The 22,986-nt window shown below is 42.9% G+C and overlaps 1 protein-coding gene across 4 annotated transcripts in view; it reads right to left on the reverse strand.

The window, feature by feature from the left end:
• The window catches only part of kcnab1a (potassium voltage-gated channel subfamily A regulatory beta subunit 1a), a 79,931-nt gene that overhangs the window by 20,781 nt on the left and 36,164 nt on the right, over positions 1-22,986 (reverse strand). For all 4 annotated transcript variants that reach the window (XM_028961548.1, XM_028961545.1, XM_028961546.1 and 1 more), the window contains one exon: positions 3,479-3,522. In XM_028961548.1, the coding sequence (XP_028817381.1) occupies positions 3,479-3,522 (44 nt within the window). The remainder of the gene's footprint in view (positions 1-3,478; positions 3,523-22,986) is intronic.

Here is a 22,986-nt window from a genome sequence, read left to right on the forward strand (position 1 = left end):
CATTTTCTGAATGTGTTTCCTTTGCCAGCCACTGTGTCTATGATCCTCAAGAGCTTGAAAGAACAAGTCCCCAGTCCGCAGTTAGTCTTGCCATGGTGTCCCGTGTCTTCCACATTGTCACCATAGTCTCCTACACAGTGGTTTATTGTTCCATAAATGGCTGTGATTCAATGTATACTTGAAATTGATGATCATTAGCAGTAATTGATTGACCATATTTGCCTAGTGGATAACACACTTTTTTTTTACCTCAGGGATATTTATATCATACAAGCTTCCATTCAAATGCCCTCCTGAAATTTACTGACAGTGTGGTAGTCCCGCTCACCTGCAGCACAGTGGGAAACACGGGCCACCCTTTGGTAAGATGGCCACCTGGGGAGAGTCTCACTGTCACCAATTCTGCCCCACCCCCCACAGGTCAGGAGAATAGGGAAGATAGGTCTGGAATAACATGTTCAAATTTGACCAGTATTCCAAAACCTCTATTAGTTACACAAAGGGTATTTTGGCTACTTAGTACATGCCTCAGAAAACAGAAAAAAGTTTAGCATAAATTGCAATATACAAAAAAATTCCATATATCTTACTTAATTGCTTGTAATTTTGCAAACTGAGTTCAATGAAAGATGTATATAGCATATTGTCATGGCCAATGCGCCTCCAGCCCGCTAGAGGGCGCCTCACCAGCCTGGGAGACGACGACCCGGAAGAGGAAATGGAAGCGGGCGGTGGCAAGTATAAAAGTGAGGTAACCCCAAGGAGACATGCCCGCTCTTTGTATGAGTTTACTCGCCAGAGACGCTAGCTCTCTCACCCCGACCTACGATAATAGTGATTCCTGAAATACGACCTTCGCCTGCCCACGACTTCGAGAATTGCCTGACCCCCTGGAAACCACGAAAGGAACCCCGACCGGAACTTCCTGGCTACAACCTCTACCTGCCCCTGACCTTGAACCTACCTGACCCGTCCCGATTGAGACGGGATTCCATGCTCCCCTACCTTCCTGCCGCCCAAGACCTACTCACGTCCAGTCCAAGATCCCGGACCATCCTGAAACCCGCCGTCTTCCGGTTCTCCTCTGCCCCGGTCCTTCCCAAAGATCCCGAACCGACTCCCCGCTCCCCTCTACCGGTACGACGGCTTATCCCCACGCCGAAAGTATGTCTGCAAGTACGTCATCGAATTCCCCCTGTGACACATATATATGCATATATCCTATGATCCAATATTTTACACACAATGGAATATAGGTAACATAACAAACTTTGGTTACACTTTGGTTTTGAGTCAGCTTCCTTACCCGCTATGAGACCACTGCCACCGTGGTAAAACTAAGAAACTATGAATACTGAAAAGTATAAAAAAAAGTTTAAAAGCAACAAAAGCTCCCCTCCATATGATATCTGTTTCAAGGAAGATCTGGTGCATTTCAGCAGGACAATACAAAACCACACACTGCAGCTATTACAACAGCATGGCTTCATCGTAGAAGAGTCCAGGTGCTATAAAGTCCAGACCATTCACCTTTAGAGAACATTTTGCATGTTGTTAAAAGAAAAATACATCACAAACCCTTCAACAGCTATTAACTTATATCAGACAAGAATAGGATCAAATTACAATGTTAAAAATAATTCTGATGCCCTGTTTTGAAGATAAGAGGAGATGCTTGTTCTAACTTTTTTGACACCTCTAGCAGACAACCATTTTGAAATGAGCACTTTTTGTGCAAAACATTAGACATTTGTAATGTTAATTGTGCATTCTCTGTTGTGAGTATTGGCTCTAATTTGATTTTGATTTTAATGATTTCAAAGTCCTTTAGTTTAAATTCCCAACAAAGTCCCAACTTTTCCAGTTTACAAACTGCTGGTGAAAGAATCCTGATTACTGCACTGTAGCCCCTTAAGATATGATTGCAAAAGATAAAATGTCATAAATGCAGACATTTTTTAACACAAACATTTTAACACAAACGCGCACACGCACACATAAACACGCATGCACATACACTCACACACACACACACACACACACACACACACACACACACACACACACACACACACACACAAGCATTCAGTGCTGACTGTGCGGTTATAGTTCTCTGAGGTAAACTGTGCTGGTTTGAAGATTTATGAGCTGCTAATTATGGGAACTTTCTGTCCCACAGACTTCTCCCAGGCCCATTCACACATTCGTTGTGTCTGTAAGTGTGTACACGTAAGTGCACGAACCGCCAACAGAGATGCACAAAACCACTGGCATTATCTTATACTTCTCTCACCTTATTCCTGTTTATAGACAAGTAAGTGGCATTTAGTGATGCATTATTGTATTTATAGTATAGTGTTAGCCTAAACATGATGATGTACAAAGTGAATTGGAAAGGATCCACATGTGCTTCATGCTGACTTGCCATTGGTGCCACTCAGGGCTCAGTACTTGGTCCTCTCCTTTTCTCCGTCTACACGAGATCACTTGGTGAGGTCATTTTCTCACATGGATTATCCTACCACTGCTATGCTGATGATACACAACTCATCTTCTCTTTTCCTCCTTCAGATGTACATGCCGCTTCCACAATCTCTGCATGTCTAAATGACATTTCATATTGGATGGCAACCCATCATCCAAAGCTAAATCCCACCAAAACCAAAATAATATTAATTCAAGCAGATTCTTCACCACATCAGGATGTGGTTATCTACCTGAACAACTCTCAGATCTCTCCTTCTGCAACTGCACGCAACCTTGGAATAACTATGGACAACCAACTCTCCTTCTTGAATCTCATCACCAATCTTTTCTGCTCATATAGATTCCTTCTCTACAACATCAGACAGATCCATCCTTACCTGTCAACACAGGCCACCCAGATACTGGTTCATTCGACTGGATTAGTGTAACTCTCTTCTAGCAGGACTACCTCTGAATGCAATCTGGCCTCTACAACTAAAACAGAATGCAGCAGCACGACTTGTTTTCAACCTTCCCAAATTCTCTCACGCCACCCCACTGCAATGGCAAACATGGGGTTTCACCATCCTATCTCAGAGCTCTTTTTACACCTCGCACTGCAACCAACCAACTCTCTTGGCACTCTCTGACCCTCCAGTACTGCTCACCTGGTCCCTCCACCGCTGAAGGCACGAGGAAGAAATGCATCTTCTCTGTCTTGGCCCCGAGGTGGTGGAACCTCAAGGTCACTGTAACTTTCTTATAGTCTGACTTATGCAAGAAAACTACAACAGAATGAATAAAATGATTGTATTCATTTTTGAGTCCTAGTAAACCAGAACTGACTACTTCATTGATGGTAACATGAAAGTTCTAAGTTGCTCTGGATGAGGCCGTCTGCCAAGTGCTATAAATGTAAATGTAAATATAACTGCAGCCAATATTTATTATCTACTGAAAGTATGAGTTAAATGGCTCACTTTCTCAGAAAATATACTTCAGGGATACTCACCAAGGCCCAAGCATGACACTCTTAGTCCAGATTTACCCAAGTTTCTATGAAAAAGACAGGGAGACAGGGACAAAAGAAGGGAAAGAGAAGAACAAGTTAAGACGTTAATGAATTTGTGACTATGAAGAGGAAAACATGAGAGCATATCCATACTCCAGTGCAGAGAAGGCTGTTATGTGTAAGATTATTTGTAAGACTGTTGAAGTTTCTCTAGTCCTCCCCGAGTAAAATTGTTATTTAGAAATGAAATCGATTTACTGATAAGAGTTTGTGGGTAGGGCCACATTTAAGCTTAGAAAGGTATTCCAGGATTGGCCACCACAGAGTACAAACGGAGGTCCAACGAATATGCGAGCAACAGGCAGCAACCGGCAGTATGTGAATATAAAAAATCTATATAAAAATGTGTTTATGTACAAGCGTATACGCAGAAAGCATAATTCAATAAAAATTGCTCTCTCTTGGTACTGGCATTCTGTTTGTATTACAGGCCTCACAAACATTCACATTCCAAAAGAGAAATCCATTCCCATTAAAGACAATGAACTACAGCCTGCACAACGTATAATACTAATTGTTTTATTGAACACATGAGAATTAGAATGGATGCGGGAGTGTGCATTAGACTGCTGCCTGTGCAGGTTCGCTGGCAACAATAATCTCCTTCAGGCACTCAAAAAAGTGCTGACGGGCAGGGCGGGGTGCACTGCAGTATGGCACTACTACACAGCACTAGAGACCAAATTAATCACACTCTGATATTAAGGATACAGGAGTGTAAATATTTGGGGGAACCTCAGTTTTCCTATCTGTCACCACACAAGTTGCTTTAAGATACACAAACATGCGGTGCACTTCTTGTCTCCATGCGTGTCCAGGTCAGGGACACAGCAGCTTCTACGGCAAATTCTTCCAGCACCTCATTGTTGGTCTTTTCAGTTCAAGTGGAAATTACCCTAATTCCTCCAAAATGCTTTGTCAAGCCTTGTCTGTGGACACCGCGAAGCGGAGGGTAAAGAAGGTGCACTATTGTTTATATCTGACAGCCACCATGAAGGGGTGGGATTTGCTATTTGGTGAATGTTCCCACAGTTTCCCAAAGGATTACACAAAGTACCTGAGGAATGGATTAGCTGCCTCCATAACCACTACGGGTTGTAAGAGGTAGAAAGTTGGTCCACAGTTTCTCAGAAAAAATAGGACAAAAGACACTGAACCATAGGTTCCATTACATTTAGTGAAAATATTCTCAAGAAGGCTGCAACACCATCTTTAAGAGTATCCCAACTACAAGGGATTACAATTTAGGAACTCCTGTACCTAGTTTTTAGGGTGACGAGTCAACTCTTCACAATCTGGTGTTGAGCTTGGTCAGATTGTGGAAGAATATTCTAGAATGGCTGGACAAATTATGTAAATGAACTTAATTTTACCAAGCAGAAACCCAGAAACTCAAAACTATTCTTGTTTATTTGGGAATAGGAAAAGGGTTTGGAAAACAGAAATCTCTTGTGAGAGCCAGATGCACCCTGGGTAATTGGCATGTGCCTTTATATGGGAAAGAACTATATTTTATGAATGCCACCCTATCAAAAACCCAAGGAATAGGTAGTTTTGTCTGTGTACTTGTTGTGAAATATATTTATTTGTGCAGCACTTTACGCAATCTGACAGCCCACCTGAAGGAGACAATTTATCACGTAGAAAAGCGAGGCGTAGACCAGCTGAGCTGTAGGCAGCGAGAGAGGGCTGGATTTAAGGCCAGAGACAGCAACATGATAGATCATTCTCTTTGCTTCAGCAGCACTGAGGATGTTAATCTCTACCAGGATGTCACAAAGTGGTGGTTCTGCATGACATTTTTAAACTGGCTTTCAAGAGCCGCATTCAAAGACATACTTACAGGTCAGCGTGAGAAAAACACATAAGACTCTAATCGAAAGCCATTAACAGGAAACTAATCAATAAGTGAAGTGATTGTCACATGTGATACACAGCAGAACAGCACACGGTGCACACAGTGAAATTTGTCCTCTGCATTTATCCCATCACCCTGAGAGAGCAGTGAGCAGCCATGAAAGGCGCCCGGGGAGCAGCGTGTGGGGACGGTGCACCTCAGTGGCACCTTGGCGGATCTGGATTGGAACCGGCAACCTTCTGATTACGGGGCCGCTTCCTTAACCGCTAGGCCACCACTGCCTAATCAATCCACATGACCATCTAAAGGCAACATAGGGCATGTTCAGTGTGCAACAAATGATCACTGTGTTTTAAGACTCTTTTCTTTACTCCGCGTAAGACCACGCCTGGCTATGTGCAGCGGTTGTGACTCACTGTAACACCGCTGCTGCGAGGGCAGACGCGAGTTCTTCACTGTTCTCCACCATCCCGGCGTGACCAATCAGGCATCACATTTCATCTGTCAGCTTCTCCCTATCAAACACCAGCCACATCGCCAAGACAACCGACACACAACAACACATCAGATGCACATGTCTCTTTCTTTCTGTCTTCTTTCCACACATCTGTGCAACCTACTGTTCATTCACGGGCTACTGAGACACTGCACTGATGGTGAACCTATGTAATCCTCTGGGTCAGGTGCACAACAGATACAGCGTGACAGGGATTGCAGTGCTGAAAAATCAACCAGCACACACCGCCAAACACGCTGAAAAAGACAATGTCCATTCCACAGCCAAAAGTTTGCCCTGGGTTCTAGAAAAGGTGCTAATTAGTGAGATCACTGGCTGCTTGGTTACAAAAACCATCGGCCCTTCTGAGAGAACAAAACTGAAGCCAGAACCACAGAGCATGGTGTGGACTCAGCATAACCCCAAACTTTTGCACAGCTTGCCTTTTCCCAGGCTTCAGCGAATGAAAGTCAAATTATCAGCTCATTATGAAGCACTCAGCATCGATTTCACTGCTATTAGAGCAAGTGGAGCACATAATTTAAGCAAAGGAATGGTGCTGGCAATATCTCCAACTACATATTTTGCTCAGTTAACAACCCGGGGACAAGAGTAAAATATGAGTAAAACTTCAAAGTACACACTACAGAGTTACAAAACATGGTCTACAATTCTACAGGAACTCAGATGTCCATGAAAGTCCCAGTAGCTTTTATTGATGACCTAGTGGTGTCTAAAACACATGCAGATGATGAGGAACAATGCATGGAATTCCTGTCTCAGTCGAACCTGGACAATGAAATACAATTTATAATTCTACTTCATCTTAATGAAAGAATTTCAGACCTCATTTCCCTCTGCAGTTATCAAGCTGGCATCTCTAGTTTGAATTGACTTGGCTCTATGCAACTGTGCAGTGTTGCATCTAAAAAACACAGAGAAAGAGACTTGAGAAAGAACGCCCTTGACGTGCAATCCTCCGCACGTACGCTTTCTCACAACTGGACCAAATCCTTTTTACTAAATTACTTTTCACAGAGAGAACTGCGGAGATTGCAACCTTAAGTGACGTCAAGAATTTTGAGTGCTTGTCCCGGAATGTGTTGAGTCAGGTAGCAGAAGAGTGATGGCATTCGAGGTGCATTTTATTCCCCCAGGCAAACTCAGGCTGGATGAGCTCCAGACGACTTCACAGGGATTGATCACTTGGATTGTAAAACTGCATTAAGGACTGTGTAGAGACGAATGGCTTCACACCCTCCAGTTATTGAGTCACACACACACAAAATCATAAGAGACTAAGAGAATGTGTTCTCCACACAACAACGTTTTTCTCTAAAAAGTGGTTCCCTCCACGCCTGTAAGTGGCGCTGTAACTCCCCGATATGTGTGTTAAAAACTTTGTTGTTCTCCAACCTTGTGTTTTTATTACAAATGTGCACCATAGAGAGTATTTCTTGTAGTTGATTTATGAAGTTGTGCAGCCACTGCAGCGCAACCATGTCCGCGTTAGCTGCCATTGTTGAGTGGTTTGGGGGTTACAGGTCAGCTTGGAGGATGGGTTAATACGTCAGCGTTTTCACAAAACAAGCTGCCATACGGAGACACAGAAAATAGAGAGATTCTCTCTGGAGCCTGTTTCAGAAAATGACCGTTCTGGGTCCCATGATTTTTCCTGTTTTAGAGATTAAACTTTGTAGATGAGGCCTAAAGCTAGAGGAATCAATGCGATTTTACATGTTGCATCCGAGGCAATCCACAAGGTATCATAAATGGACATGTCCCATACATGCGCATCAACAGGTTGAGAATAACACATGGGTGTTTATTAAAATAAAAGCACTTTAGTCTTTCTTTGGATCTGATCTATGGATATAAATCTATGAGTTTGTTAATATATTAAATGTATAAACACCCAATTATGGAAACAGTACAAATGTTGAATGAACTAGGATATAGTCAGAAAAAAGATCACTCAACACAATCATGTAGGCTGAGTCTAAATAACAGATTATTTAGCAAAAGCCATTTAAAAAACATTTTTGGAGCAAAAAGAATAGCTTGATTTCAGTCATGTGGTTATGATGACGCTCCAACAGAGGGCAGGAAGTGAAAAGGGAGGATAGTGATGCAGAGAGTCTGTATTGAACAGATTTAGACCCAGTGTCTAGACAGCGATACAGTCAATTAAATAAAAAAAATATGTTGGACGTGAATATGTTGGACTGTTTCTCATGAAGAGAAGTGGCAGTGGTGGCCCTGTAATCAGAAAGTTGCTGATTTGAACCCCGATCTGCCAAGGTGCCGCTGAGGTGCCAGTGAGTACCGTCCCCACACACTGCTCCCCGGGCGCCTGTCATGGCTGCCCACTGCTCACCAAGGGTGATGGTTAAAAGCAGTGGACACATTTTGTTGTGTCACCGTGTGCTGTGCTGTGTATCACAATGACAATCACTATTTAAAATTTTTTTTTGACTGATCCGAGGCTATTGATCCAATGACATCATTTATCAGATGCCCTTATCCTGAGTTACAGTCTTCTTCGCTGGTTTCCGTACTGGCACTTTAAACCATTCCTTCATTAAATATATTGCTAATATTTTTCACCAAATGTGCGGTGTGTCCCAGGCGGTGGGACATAGTTTAGAAATAATTGCTCCTCTATTTTACAGCTTACATAAAAAGTGTCAAATCACGTTTATTGTCACATCATATAAATGATCTATATGCATAAATTGTCTATGCAGCAACAACCGGATCGGCAGATATTTAGCTAATTTTAATGCCTACATAGCATGTATAGGTTCCTGTTTTCTGTTGGAGCTTAACATGATACTCCCTGAAGATTCTCTCATCCTATCTACTTGAAAAACTATTCGGAAATTTTAACTGTTTAAACATTCGAGAGCTACCTTTTCAGGAGACGTCAAAAAACTGTCTCTCCAATCTGCTTCCGTCTCCTGCTGCCTTCTCAAAAAAACATCAAAGTCCCTTATTTAACTCTCCATAAGTAAATCAATTCAATTCTATAATTCTAATCAAGTTATATAAAATCATGTACATTTATGATCAGCTATTAATTATTCCTCTTGAACTAAACTGCGTTTAGGCTAATTTATTGTGTAAAATGTTCTACATGTGATAACTATGTACATTAGCTGAATGTTTGCATTTGTTATTCAGTGTGACGAGTTCTCTTGGTGGGAACTCGTCACACCTCATACCGACTTTTTTATGGAAAAGAAAACTAAACCAACCAACCTTTTCACAAGGCATTTTTGTAGCAATTTTGTGCCGCGACAGAGAGTCATTATACACAAAGTTTACATTGTGAGGTGAAATCACTTTTCCTTTACTCGGTTAGAATGATTTGAGCAGTTGTAAATTACACTTTAACATGGGTATCTTTTCAGGCGGCAGATCTACACTGCTTCACTCCACTTTGGGGGCAGTGGTGGCCTAGCGGTTAAGGAAGCGGCCCCGTAATCAGAAGGTTGCCGGTTCGAATCCTGATCTGCCAAGGTGCCACTGAGGTGCCACTGAGCAAAGCACCGTCCCCACACACTGCTCCCCGGGCGCCTGTCATGGCTGCCCACTGCTCACTCAGGGTGATGGGTTAAATACAGAGGACAAATTTCACTGTGTGCACCGTGTGCTGTGCTGCTGTGTATCACATGTGACAATCACTTCACTTTTTTCCTGCCCTCCACCTGATTTTGGGGCCTTGGTATGACATTACATGAAATCACCCTATGGATTGGAGTGAAGCAATAACACATTTCATCAAATCATTTGAATACGATGAGTTTTAACAGTTTAAAACAACATCAGCTGCATGGTTTGGAAAACAGACTTTAAAGTGACTGCACCACACTCTTCACCATCCCTTCCACTGTGAAACTTCACGTCCGTAGCTCATGTCATGATAAATTGGCAGCAATGTATTTTAAAATAGACATAATGTATTCCATTATTTCACAAATTGTGAATTGAAATAAACTGCTCATGTCTGTACTAAATGTTAAGATTTTAGTGGGTCCCTCAAAGAAGTACTTTTCACATTAAGGGATAAAGCAGTGCCCTGATGCATGTCCCTGACCTGGCATTATAAATTGTGTTCAACTATGTGGAAATAATAAGGATCAAATGTGCACTTGCTGATATGCAATATTAAATAACTTAAAACAACAAAAAAGCTTTATCTTGAGCGTCCCTATTTCGACCGGAAATCAACATTAATATGGTGTCTCAGCAATGACAGTAATATTAAGCTGACTTTTTTGCAAAACATTAAAAAGCCCTGTTCCCTTCATCTATACCAATAAAAATGCATTTAGGACCTGGCGATATCGCGCTCAGCACTGCCGTAACAGCTTAACCTCAATCAATCGCTTCAAGCTCTGTTTGTCCAGATTTCCGTAACAGTCCTTCCCACTGACTAATGGGGTTCAATGTGCCTGGTCCAACTCGCAAAGCTCCTCACAGGCTTCACTGGCAGAGACCTCATTACTGAGCACAGGCTCCCTCAGCACTGAAATGAGACACCATGGAGCCCAGCAAAATAAACAAGCATTCCTCAGAATTAGAGAGACTGCAATAAATAAATAAATAAATAAACAATGAACATTAATACTATAAAGCATAAATATTCTGTTCTCTTAAATGTCTGAAATGAATTTTGCAATTCAAAATAATGTAACACACAATGCCTCATAATATTCATTTAAACAAAATCTTTCGGACATTTTGTTATTTGATTTTACTGGGCTGGCCAGAAATGAGCAATTTACTTTCATCAACGTTCAGTTTTCATGCTTCTAAATAACAATTGTGTAAATCCACAAGCAACTGTCAAATCAAGAACTTTACTCATCGTCTAAAAAAAAAAAAAAAAAGAATTACCACTCAACAGTGCTGCCTGAGTGCTTAATCCGGCACAGAATAGTTGGGAATAGTCTCCAGATGTGCAAATCAGGAAGAGACAAAGCTGCCAACATGGATTTGGTCCAGACTTAAGTCCGATGATTTTTGTCCGAAAAATTTAACACAGCTGTATAGAAAACACTCACAAACAAAGGCATCGTTTCACAGTCAATGAAGGGTGAGGTATGAGGTCGGTTCTGTGTTTGTAATACTGAAATATTGAAGGCTGGCTGTGTGATACCTTGTGTATCTTAAGAATTTTCCATTTCACCAGGCAGGTGTTTGAAACCTCAAATTCAAGCAAATTACTGCTTTGTTTGGTGTCTTTAAAAGCCACACCTATCATCAGAAAAGGGAAAGGCCTCTGTTTTACATCTACAAATTATGTAGAAAGAAGAGGGATGGAAAGACAGAATCAGATCCTGGAGCTCTGCAATTCCTAAAGTATTGGAGTAGTGCATTCAAGGCCCATTAAAGTTTCATTACAAAAAAAAAACAACAAAAAACTCAGATTCACTGTACACCAAAAGAACTGGCCGAGGCCGCTACAAGATGTTAACTACACGGACTCCCGTGGAGTTCCGACAGTATGGCTTTTATCCGCCTGGCAATTACCCAACACAACGGCGTCATGGACAAATGCTGTAAATAACAAATCATGGTTTGTCCAGCTCCCCTCAGTTTTGCAGTTCGTCTGGGTTGTGATTCGTTATGTACAAGGCAACTACAGAGGGACGCATATCATGTTAATTAAGTTAATGAACTGGCAAGCAAAAAAAGGAGGGAACCATATTCCCTTGATACCACAGCTCCAGTGGCATGCGACTTGCCTCCCTCGTCCTGTCTGACCATGATTGGGGGCTTGCGAGGGCCAGCGGTGCAGGCTGAGTGCATTCTCTAACATAATGGCCCCAGCGGTGAGGAGAGGAGCCATGACGGCGAGGCCATGAGTTTCCCGGCAACCCTGGAACGAGTGGGCGAAGCGCAACCACGAGCCCGCGTCAGAGCGCACATCCAGAGGCACTCCATCACCCAATGTGGGTGTTGAGAAGGCACCGATGCTCTTTTTTTTATTCATGAGCTCAAACGGCTCATAGTACAGTATAGCAGGGAGAGCGCAGACAACCACATAAAAATAAAAAACCACAGTGCTCTTGAAGGTTTTCTCCAAAGCTTTCCATCCGTCTGCTTTCCAGCAGACAACCCCACAGTTCATTTGTTTATTTGTCAGTGTCTCTTAACTCGAGGCTTTCCGTGGGGCTGTTGGTTTATGTTCCATTTTTACTTTTGTCAAGCGAAACTGTCTCTGTTCCTCAGGTCTGCCCCTCCAGCTCTCCCCCACTTCCAGCTCAAGCTTCTCCGCCCGTGCATTATTTATTGCGCCCTGTTGGCCAGGGATGCAATTGATTACCCCCTCTTGTTAGTGCGAGATCCCAGTCATTTTCCGACGAGTGCAGCACCTCCTAACTGCTGGCTGCCGGAGGGATAATGGGGAGCTCTGTGCACACACTGATCATCTTAAATGCCTGATTGAGGAGGGGGGTGCCGCAGACACCAGGCTTTGAGTTGTGCCGATGAAGTAAGACGGCGCCAGCAATAATGGCAATGAATCCTGGTGTCTTAGCCCAAGGCGCTTGAACTTATGTCTTTCAGCCATACTGACAGAGCATGTTGATGCTCCTTAATTGAAGAAAAGTAATCTGGAGTTCGTGGAAGCTAAGGGGATTGGTATGTTACGCAAAGTGTTACGACAACTAATGTCTATACCACACAGTGCATGACAACAAGGATCTGCATAACAAAGGACAACAGCAAGGATCAGGATTTAGAGCCTTCTTGTCTGGTGTGTAATTGTTTAAATTTTAATGATTGACAGTTCTGAAGTGCAGTTTTAACCTTCCTTTGTCAAAATAGCACAAGTGCAAAGTAGTGCAAGCAGTGTTGCCAGATATGTGATGTCTCCTCAATCTGGTCTTCAGGCATACCTCCCCAACTACTGACATTTCCTGCACTCCACTCCACATCTCTGTCCTTCACCGTCACTCTGCTGACCGGATCCAAGACTGACTCCATCCATCCTTCACTCGACATAACCTTCACTCTGTGTCACCTTCATCTGTATCTTCTCTCACATCTTCCAACGTCTGAGTCATTCTACTCCTTAGCCACTAACTCTCTTCCCCTTCACTTTTCTTTTTTATGAATCATCTCTGTCCTTTCAAACCTAAATGGACTTCTCCCCCTGCTCCCCGGCTATCTGAGACGTTGCACAGCAATCAAAGGGAGAGGAAGATATAAGAAATCACAGCTTGACCTTTTGTATTATCAGAATTATGCAACTATGAAAATCTCCACTAACCTCACCTCTACTTTCTACAGATCAAAACTAGAAGCTTCAGCCCACAACCCTCAAAAACCCATATTCTCATTTTTACTCAAGCCTCCGACTCCCCCTGCCCTTTAACCATTAATCTGCCGGACATTCTCCACCACTACAACCCCAACTCTACTCTCCAATGGCTCTAGAACAATTTTCAAAACTTCCAGCAGATGAAATCATTCAGATCACATCTACAGGCAATCCAATCACCTGTCCACTGGATCCAATCCCCTCCACAAGGCTCCTAACAATCTCTCCCGACCTTCTGCCCTTTATTTCTCACATCATAAACAGTTCAATTACATCTCGTCATGTACCATCTGTCTTTAAAACCTTCTGGGTTCTTCCAATCCCAAAGAAACCCACCGTTGATCCTGCAGACATCAACAACTACGGTCCAGGGTCATTTTTTCTAAATTCCTTGAGCGCTGTGTCTACAATCAGCTCTCACATTATCTCTCTCAGAAAAACCTCCTGGATCCCAACCAGTCTGGCTTCAGAGCAGGTCAGTCCAATGAAATGGCACTTCTCATTCTCCTCAACCTCTCTGTCGGGGTGTTGAAATTAATTGTATAATCAATGCATTGCAATGCAGATGTGGAATATTCTGCATTGATGCAGCGCAGAACATTATCAAATGCCAATTTTCTGGCATTTGTGGCTTCAGGTTGTTACGTGTTTGGGTTTGGAACGAGACCTTAACTCTTGTATTTGAAAACATCATGTGACAATGTAGAAAATTTATGGAATGTATCGTGATGCATCAATAACACCACAGTTAACTATATGAAAGATGTTTCCTACCTTGATTTCCTACCAAGTGACTTGGAGAGTACTCACAGATTCTGCAATGGCATGCAACTTTGTAGTAACTATAGACAACCAACTCTCCTTCTCAAATCACATCACCAATCTTTCCCGCTCATGTAGATTTCTTCTCAACAATATCAGACGGATTCACCTTTATCTATCAACACAGCCCCCCCCCAGATATTCGTTCAGTCCCTGGTAATCTCAAAACTAGATTACTGTAACACCTACCTCTGAATGCCCTCCGACCTCTACAGCTAATACAGAATGCAGCAGACTGGTTTTCAACCTTCCCCAATTCTCCCACACCACCCCACTGCTACACTTCCTCCACTGGCTCCCAGTAGCTGTCCACATCATAATAAAAGTACTGATGCTTGTATGCAAAGCCAAACACTGGGTTTCATCATTCTACCTCAGAGCCCTAATTTTAGTACTGCTCTCCTGGTCCCTCCACTGCTGAAGATACGAGGAAGACACTCATCTAGACTCTTCCCTGTCTTGGTGGAATGAACTTCCCCTCAAGGTCAGAACAGCACAGTTGAGTATTTTCAAAAGACCTTCCTCTTTAGACAATACTTAGACTAAATTGTAACTGTCTTATAAGATGATTTATGTAACAACAACTATAACAGTGACTACAATGATTGTATGCACAGTTGGGTTCCTAGTGAACCAGAACTGATTACTTCATTGATGGTAACATGAAAACACATAGTAAATCGCTCTGGCTAAAGAGTGTAAATCTAACTCGATTACTTGACCTCTATTCTCAGCAAGCAATTTTACCTCCTCACTTTCTCCTGCATTCCCTGTTATTTTCTCTACTCATGATATCAAATGTTCACCTCTGTCACTGACATCTCAGAACCTCTAACAAACATACAAATAGATAATCTGGGCATTTTCTGACTAGCAAGCTGGCAAACAAGCTACAATCTATTTCCCAGAAGACACAGCAGTGTAACCGCCTTCATAATAAATCCACACACCCCACACATACAATCATGTTCAAAAATCTGGTGCAGTGGTGCAGCTGTGCAGGTAGCAGATGAAGGAGGCTCTGTGCTGTCACCATCAGATGACCCACAAAGATGGGTGGGGTCACATATGTGCATGTGTGTGCGTGTCCAGTGGATGCATCTGTACATTCACATCATGAAGTGAGTGAAACGAAAGCCTTTCATTTTTGCAGCAGCAGAGTGATAAAAATAAATAAAGGTTCTCCTTTATGTTGTGTTAAGATCTGGTGGGAAAACAATCACGTTTATCCCCAGTGATTGTAGGGAAAACATGTAGGGTTTACAGCAGAACAATACAAGCAATTTTACACATTTTTATCCTGCACAAGACCCGTCGTTTGCTCCCTTCTGAAGAAGAAATACTTTAACATTGACTGACACACAAACACCCTCGTGAAACAATTTCCCCAAAGACACAAAGATTACACGTGTTTGTGATTACGTAGTGGCAATGAGGTTCATTAATTTTCTGTTTATAACCCTTATGTAGTAAGATCATTATTAAATGATTTGATTACCCATTTTACCCATTTTGTTTGCCATGACATGGGCAAAGTATAATAAAGTTGCAAAAGTAGTACAATTCATTTGAACAAAATGCCTTTTCCCAGTGAGAATGTGACACGCCTGATAGATGTGTGAACCGTGCTGTTCAGTTTAAGTCACTGTCTGACTTCAGGTAGAGCGTGGCTGATCGGCGCGACATTACATTTACCATGTATTGAAAAAAAAAAACTTCTCGATCCATTCAAAGTAAGCATCAGGCCTGCAGTCATGAATCGCCGCTCCGGTTTGGGTACTGGCCACGGACCCAATCTCGACCACTCCTTCCAAAGCAGGCATTAATGATTAAGCAAGCACAAAGGAAAAGCCAGAGTACAATTGATTTTCACGCTGTGTTTCATCATTCATATTTTATAACGTCTTTTACTTTTACACCCATTTGGCTGTAATGTGGGTAATAATGTTGCTGGCATAAACAGAAGCGTAATTACATCAAAGACTGCCTGAGCACTATTACCACATGAAGCATTTTTCTCTAGTTTGGAGGCAGTCCGGCGGCTGCAGAAATACAATAAAAAAGTTTGTAAATTATAAGCAACCGGCATGTTGTATCTGTAAAGGCATGCAGTTGGCCTGCAAACTACTGACCTCTAAAGGTCACTTGTAAGCTGTGGCCTCCCCCAAGCAAGAGGTGCCAAAAGACCAGCAAATGGCCTGAGGTGCCATGACAGGAAAGTCATGATTTTTTCTGTAACACTGGTACCTTTTTACATACAAAATTTACATGTATTTGTAATAGTAGCCTACCTGTGTTAATCAATTAGAAACTGTTAATTCTTGTAACTTCTATTGTGCCATTCCTCTTCATGTCCAGGTAACATCAGATGAGTTTGAATACAGTGTTTTTTTACACACTTGATCATTCAAAAGGGCACCCTTCACCAACATAACCCATAAAATATCACTTGACAGTCAACAGGACCTGTGGGAAAGCCAATTTTAACTGTGACAGAACACAATAGCTGCTAGAGGGCTTCTGTACACACACACACACACACACACACACACACACACACACACACACACACACACACACACACACACACACTATTTTAATATACACCATCCAAAGCCAGCACAATTTCCATTTGTTTATCCATTTTGTTGGTGGGAGAGGAGAGGGAGGCTGAACGCATGAGCAATAAATCTGTTTTGTTCATATTAAAAAGGGGGGCGCTGATGATTTGTTGTTGAGAGGGTAACCGCAGCAGTCATGAGGCGGAAGTCTTTCACTTGTTCTCTTGACCCTACTGTTACAAACACTTCAGGCGGGTACAAAAGCATAAGAGGTGCTTATCGTTGGAATCCATTTCTTAAAAGGTCAAGCAACATTCCTTCACTAATTCTATTTCTAGGCCAATTTTAATTTCGCAACATTCAATCTCTGAACCAGCAAATGACTGCCTTGCCAAATTACACTCAGACACACAAGGTTTATGAATGAAAGCCTCTGATATTGCTGAGCACCGCATGCTCATTGACAGTTTTTATGGGCTGGGCCCTTGCATTCTCACATTTACACATTTACAGCCTCGCACCATCCAGGAGACGCTCGTTGTAGTTCATTCCACCAGAAAACTGTCTGATCTGACCTGATCTGTCCAACAAAGTTTAAGGGCACCCAAAATAGGTTCCAGAGTGAATTTCTCCTTTTCTCGGTATTCATGTGGACAGCAAAGCAGCTCTTTTGTGAAAACACAGACGTATTTGCCCAACCTGACCAATAACCCCAAATGCGTCACACATACAGCAATGTCATATAACACATTCATGGTTGTGCTGCAGCATTCTTAGTCCTTTAAGGTGTGGTTGTAGCCTAGCGGGTAACACACTCACCTATGAACTAGAAGACCACTAAGACCACAAGTCTGCCATTGTGTCACTGAGCAAGAACCTTAACCCTGAGTGTCACCAGGGGATCTGTCACTAATGATTGTAAGTCACTCAGGATAAGGTTGCCTGCAAAAGGGCCGCTCCATTATCCGCTGGGCCACCACTGCATGTCCTGTTTCCTTACTAAATAAAAGCCATAGGGAGCTATCCATGGTTCTGATTCCTATTGCACCACGATGCCAAGATCCAGTGAACAAACCTTCATGTCACCATGAACCAACTTTTTAGTAAAAGTTCACTGAAGAAGGGGAGTCAGACATTTACTGGAACACAGCTTTCTGACAGGACAAAATTTCTTTGCGTTGTGAAGCTAGAAAGCATTCATCTTGCTGTATAAATGCTGATATATTACACTATGGTTATAAGAGGTCCTAAACTGTCGCAGTGTAGTAATTTCTTAATACAGAGTCATGAAAATATATGACAGGCCTTCGGAAAGAAATGATGCATCAACAAGTCGGCATTATGAGCCACCAGACACAACACTCGCCATCAATCTTCAGCTGGATCGCATTACCTCCGGTAAACACAATTAATTGAATGGTTATCATGGGCCGTTGAGGGGAGGATTAACTTTTGCCGTGCCGGATTTAGACGTGCACAAGAAGCACCAGCTTGTTAACGCGTGGCCCGGCCACGGGAAAGAGCCGCGTTTGCTCCGGAGTGCGGTAATCACTCTGGGGTTTAGAGGCCAAGCCGAGGACCTGGCCCACATCGCCCGGCGCTCATCCAGAGAGGAGACAGAAGGTGTCGAGGGCGGGGGAGAGGGCAACCAGGGGCGCCCAGGAAAGAGCAAGACAGCAACATCCGCACTAACGTCAGCAGGAAGCAGGCTGTGTTTAATCTGTATTTACTCTGCTTGTGAAATAAGCGTTTCACCGCATGCATTAAATAGTTTATGGTAACAATATCACATGGCATTTTAGCACAGAAGATAAATCTAGAGTCTTTTGAGTCAAAGGCTATAAATATTTACTAAACAGAAAAATATGGCTCAACTGCAATAAAACTCCATTTTATTTCAGAGGGTGCGATAATGCACTGAGTACTCTCTTGTGCATTACACCTCAATTAACAGATCTAATTGCGCCGCTGTCATAATTTAATACGGTATCAGGGTTTCACAAAAGCAGTAAGTCACTAGACAACCTGATGAAACAAATGTGGTTCAGAAAACACGCAGTAGAAGGATTTTTTATGGTCAGCTTTATGTGTAATGTGCAATTATGAAAAGCTGGTGTGATTTTTGAGATGTGCAGTACAAATTGTTAGACAGGAAAAAACTAAGCATGGAGATCCATGTTTTCTTTGGGAAGTAAAATGCTGCATTTGTGCATGGCTGAGTGTATTTATAGTGTACATGATTATGCTTGGAGTGGTGCTTCTAAAAGCCTCCAATCGTTCATTCTTCTCACTCAGCTCACCCTGGATCTCGGATAACTCACATGCCCCTGGCGTGCCCCTGGAGGAATGTTTAGCCCAGCTATCACAAGTAGCATGTACACTGGAAACAATATTATCCATTATTCATGGACAGCTTGTGCTGTGACAATACCACACGGTCAATTTTTTTATTACAATCTAAAGAACTAAAAAAAAAAACAGATTCAGCATTTCTTCCTCTCGGACCGGTAATTAAAGTTCCATTCCCTGTTCAGCTTCCAAATCGGAAGACCGAGGTCAGGGGGCACGGGATGTTTGCTGAGCACAAAAAAATGTTAAAAATAAAACCTGGGATTGTTCTGATTTTCTTCCTGGGCGTAAAAGTGTAATAAATGGGTTCTGCAAAAAGTGCTTGCTAAGGCATCCGCTTGGAGGAACAAAAGGTTGGGCTGGGGTGGGGTGGGGTGGGGTGGGGTGCGGGGGACAGAGCCCGCAGGGACTCAGGTAAGCAGTATTAGAGTTTCAAAAGCATCACTATATATATATATATATATTTAAAAAAAAGTTTGGTTCTTTTATTTTTTGGGTCATTAAACTCAACCCACACTGTTCTACAGGGCCACCGCTTCATCATGCTCATCATTGCCTGTTGTCAGAACACTCCAAGATGGACGCAGGTCGGCCTTTATTCTAAATAACTACTAGTCTCAGACGAATTAACCAGGATCCAGATTGAAGCAGTTTCAGGCTAATTTCTGCACATGCAGCACAGCAGAGACAAAGTTGGACGCAAGCTGTTAGTGTGACATCCGTTCATTTGGGCATCCAAACTAAGGGAGGGTTGAGCCTGCGTGACACGGTGCGGCTGAGGTCAGAGTTAAACGGCAGTCATGTTAATTAGCACTGCACAGCAGTAGGGGCAGGGAATTCTCAGCCTTGCGACACACGAAAGGCACAATGGGGATGGAGCATCTACTGCGAAAATCACACTCCCGGAGCAACCGAGGGAGTGTCACAAGCGGGGAGAGATGTGAAAAAGAAAATTATGGGGGATGGGGGGCGGAGCAATAAATAATGATAGTGTTTACTGTCAAATACTTCACTGCCTTACACTTCTTTCTCTTGTAAATAGCTTGGTCGTTAAAAGGAAAAACCTGATTAAATGACTCCGCTTAGAGTGAAGGGTCACTGCCGATCAATTCCCTTATTGGAGCACTGTCTTCCAAGATGGAGTGACAGTGGCCACATCCACAGGACACAATCGTGGCACTGAGTGGCATATGATCTGACCTTCAGTCTCCACACACGGGCCAATGTGAGATTGGTGCAATACTTTTACTACCATCATCACCAGAAGAGTGTTTGGAGAGGTCTCTTGTTAAATTTTTTTGTTAGGGCCACCAACAGTGCGCCAGGAAGCTCTGAGGTTTTAATGACACACTTTAGTTTTTTTTTTATCTTTTAGCTTTCACTAACACCTCACAATCAGACAAAATGCACATGCCTCTAATTATCAGAAGCAGACACTGTCACACGCCATGCTGGGATCGCTCTGATCTTTATATTTCATGTCAGTACAACATACCATTGCCCAGTGGAAAATTACAGACCCGAGAGAAGTCGTGGCCCTCAAAGTGATGTGTTCACAAGACGGGGGAAAAGAGGATAGTGACGAAGTGATAAATGTGATAAACTCCGGATGTCACCTCTCGGAGCCTCGTCACCGGCACCTCTGGTGATTAATGAGCTGTCGATAGCTCTCGTGCGAAGGTGCCACGCATCGGACACTTTCATTTCCCGCTGTACTAATCCACTGTCCCTGCGCGGCATCGATCTGGTGTGTTTACGTGTGCGTGTGTAATTTTCAGTTTCAAGTCGATCTGTGGGGCTCGACCTTACTGAAGGTGCACCTGGGTACGTTCACATCTTTGTTCAAAAGGAACCATGATCAGGTGGATCAACGAACTAGTGGGATTTTCGCGAAAGAGGGGAAAAAATAAAAGCTTTCTCAAAAGATCAGACCTTTTATGCACATCAGAATGAAAAATATGTAAAAAGACGCCCCATATCTGCATCGTGGTGTCACATTTCACACTGTCGCTAGGGTGTGCAAACATGCGCAGCAGCTGAAACAAACAGGACCATTCCTGTCCGTGGATTTACATCAACCCACACACTCACTTCTCCCTCTGTCACTACCTACAGTAACACACTCCAGCCCCTGTAATTTGGGTGGGGGGCTGGGGTGGGGGTGGGGTTCTCTGAAAGAGACAACTGCTCATTTCCCCACCCCACCCCCCCAAGCGCAGTCATTTTCATTTCCATGGAGATGGAAATGTAATATTTTGGTTCAGTGGTGGCTGTTGGCCATGGGCAAGTACAGCCGTTTAGTCCAGTTTCTATCATTTCATGATCAAGATGTAACGTCATTTTGCACATTAAATCATTTGATTGATGTTATTACAGCAAAACGATCACAGAGGCAGTGAGTGGAAAGTCTGAATGGGTAGAGTTATGCTCCAGACCTCGGCCATGTTGACAAATGCAACCTGAAGCAGTTTGAGTTATAAATTGTTTCCCAAAATCAACTTATGCCGAAGTCACATTGAATACATGGAATGTCAACACCATTCTGTTACGATCAAGGCTAAAAAAAGAAAAGAAAATTTTCATAATAGAGGGCAGTGGTGGCCTAGCGGTTAATTGGACGAAGTGGCCCCGTAATCAGACGGTCGCCGGTTCGAATCCCGAAAGTGCCACTGAGGTGTCACTGAGCAAAGCACCGTCCCCACACACTGCTCCCCGGGAGCAGTGTGTGGGGACTAGCCTTGACGAATCACAGCACCAATTAGCTGAAAGGGATCCATTTTGCCAATTTAAGGCACTGTCTGCCAGTGGTTTAGAAATTTTCAGGAGGTTTATTTTCTCCCATAGCGAAGGTCTGCATGTTTCCTTGTCAAGGGAGATAAAAGATTGCCCTTGTCTCTCCTTCAGGTAACCTTAAGTGTCTTGGGGTTAAAACAGTGTTAGGAACGGCGTCCAGCATAGGCCCCGCCCTTTCCTGACCCCCTTCACCTGTTTGCCTCCACTGTCAGCAGAACAGTGTGTAGTGTGAGAATGTGGATTTGTGAACATGTAATGTGTGTGGTACTGCGTCGGCTGACTCGGGGTCACATGGTTGTAGTTATGATGTTGAGTGTTGTGTTTTCTACTTTCAGGTGTAGTGTGTGTGTGTGTGTGGAGTGTCCTACATGTGAGTGAGACTTTTCTTTCCCCCTTTCCACTTCCCCTTCCTCAAAGTAGAAAATTGTTTTTTGTTCAAGCACCTGAGCCTGGGTCCTCCCCTTCCTTGGTGTCGTGACACTTCCATTGCCGTAGATCTAACAAACATTTGTTGCTGCTGCTCATCGGTTTTAGTCTTATCTTCAAAAGCTTAAATCTTCATTACGATAACACGATAATTTCCCACAAGGCCTGTGCTGAAATTCGCTGCTCCCTTCCGTCCTCCTTATAAGGACTTTTTTACTCCAGGGAAAGAGCCACTGTTGCTTTACTCCCATCGCTCCCAAGGGTCCTGTTATCTTTCCAGTAAGAAAATGAAGTATTGCCTGTCACTCGAACACATTTTTCAGCACCGTGAATCCATGATGCACTAAAAAATATATCTATTCATTTTCAGTCCAGAGGCCCCTGATTGTCACTGTCGATAAAAGCAAAGGGCATTTTCATCTTTTTACTGAGGCGCCCGCAACTGACCAATCGGTCTGCCTCAGGTCTCGGAGAGTCATGTCTTACACATTTCAGTTCAAACCTAGAGCAGAATAAACTGGACTGGAGAGATTTCCAGACTGGAATACACGATGAATGAGATGTTAACAAACTTCATGCGGTCTTTAATGTGTAGGATTTCAATTGTGCCAGTGCCCTGGAAACCAATGGGGTGTCTTTTTAGTCATGTCTATGCAAATATATGTGTGTGTGCACTGTATTCTTAGTGCATATGAAATGGGTATATAGCATATTTATAACATATTTATGAATTCAATGTCTAAGACAATTGTGTGTTTCCAACTACGCACAGATATTGAAAATGAAACGCTGCTCTGCCAAATACACAGA

The sequence above is a fragment of the Denticeps clupeoides genome, chromosome 19, assembly GCF_900700375.1.
Source record: "Denticeps clupeoides chromosome 19, fDenClu1.1, whole genome shotgun sequence".
In the NCBI taxonomy this organism is placed as follows: Eukaryota; Metazoa; Chordata; class Actinopteri; order Clupeiformes; family Denticipitidae; genus Denticeps; species Denticeps clupeoides.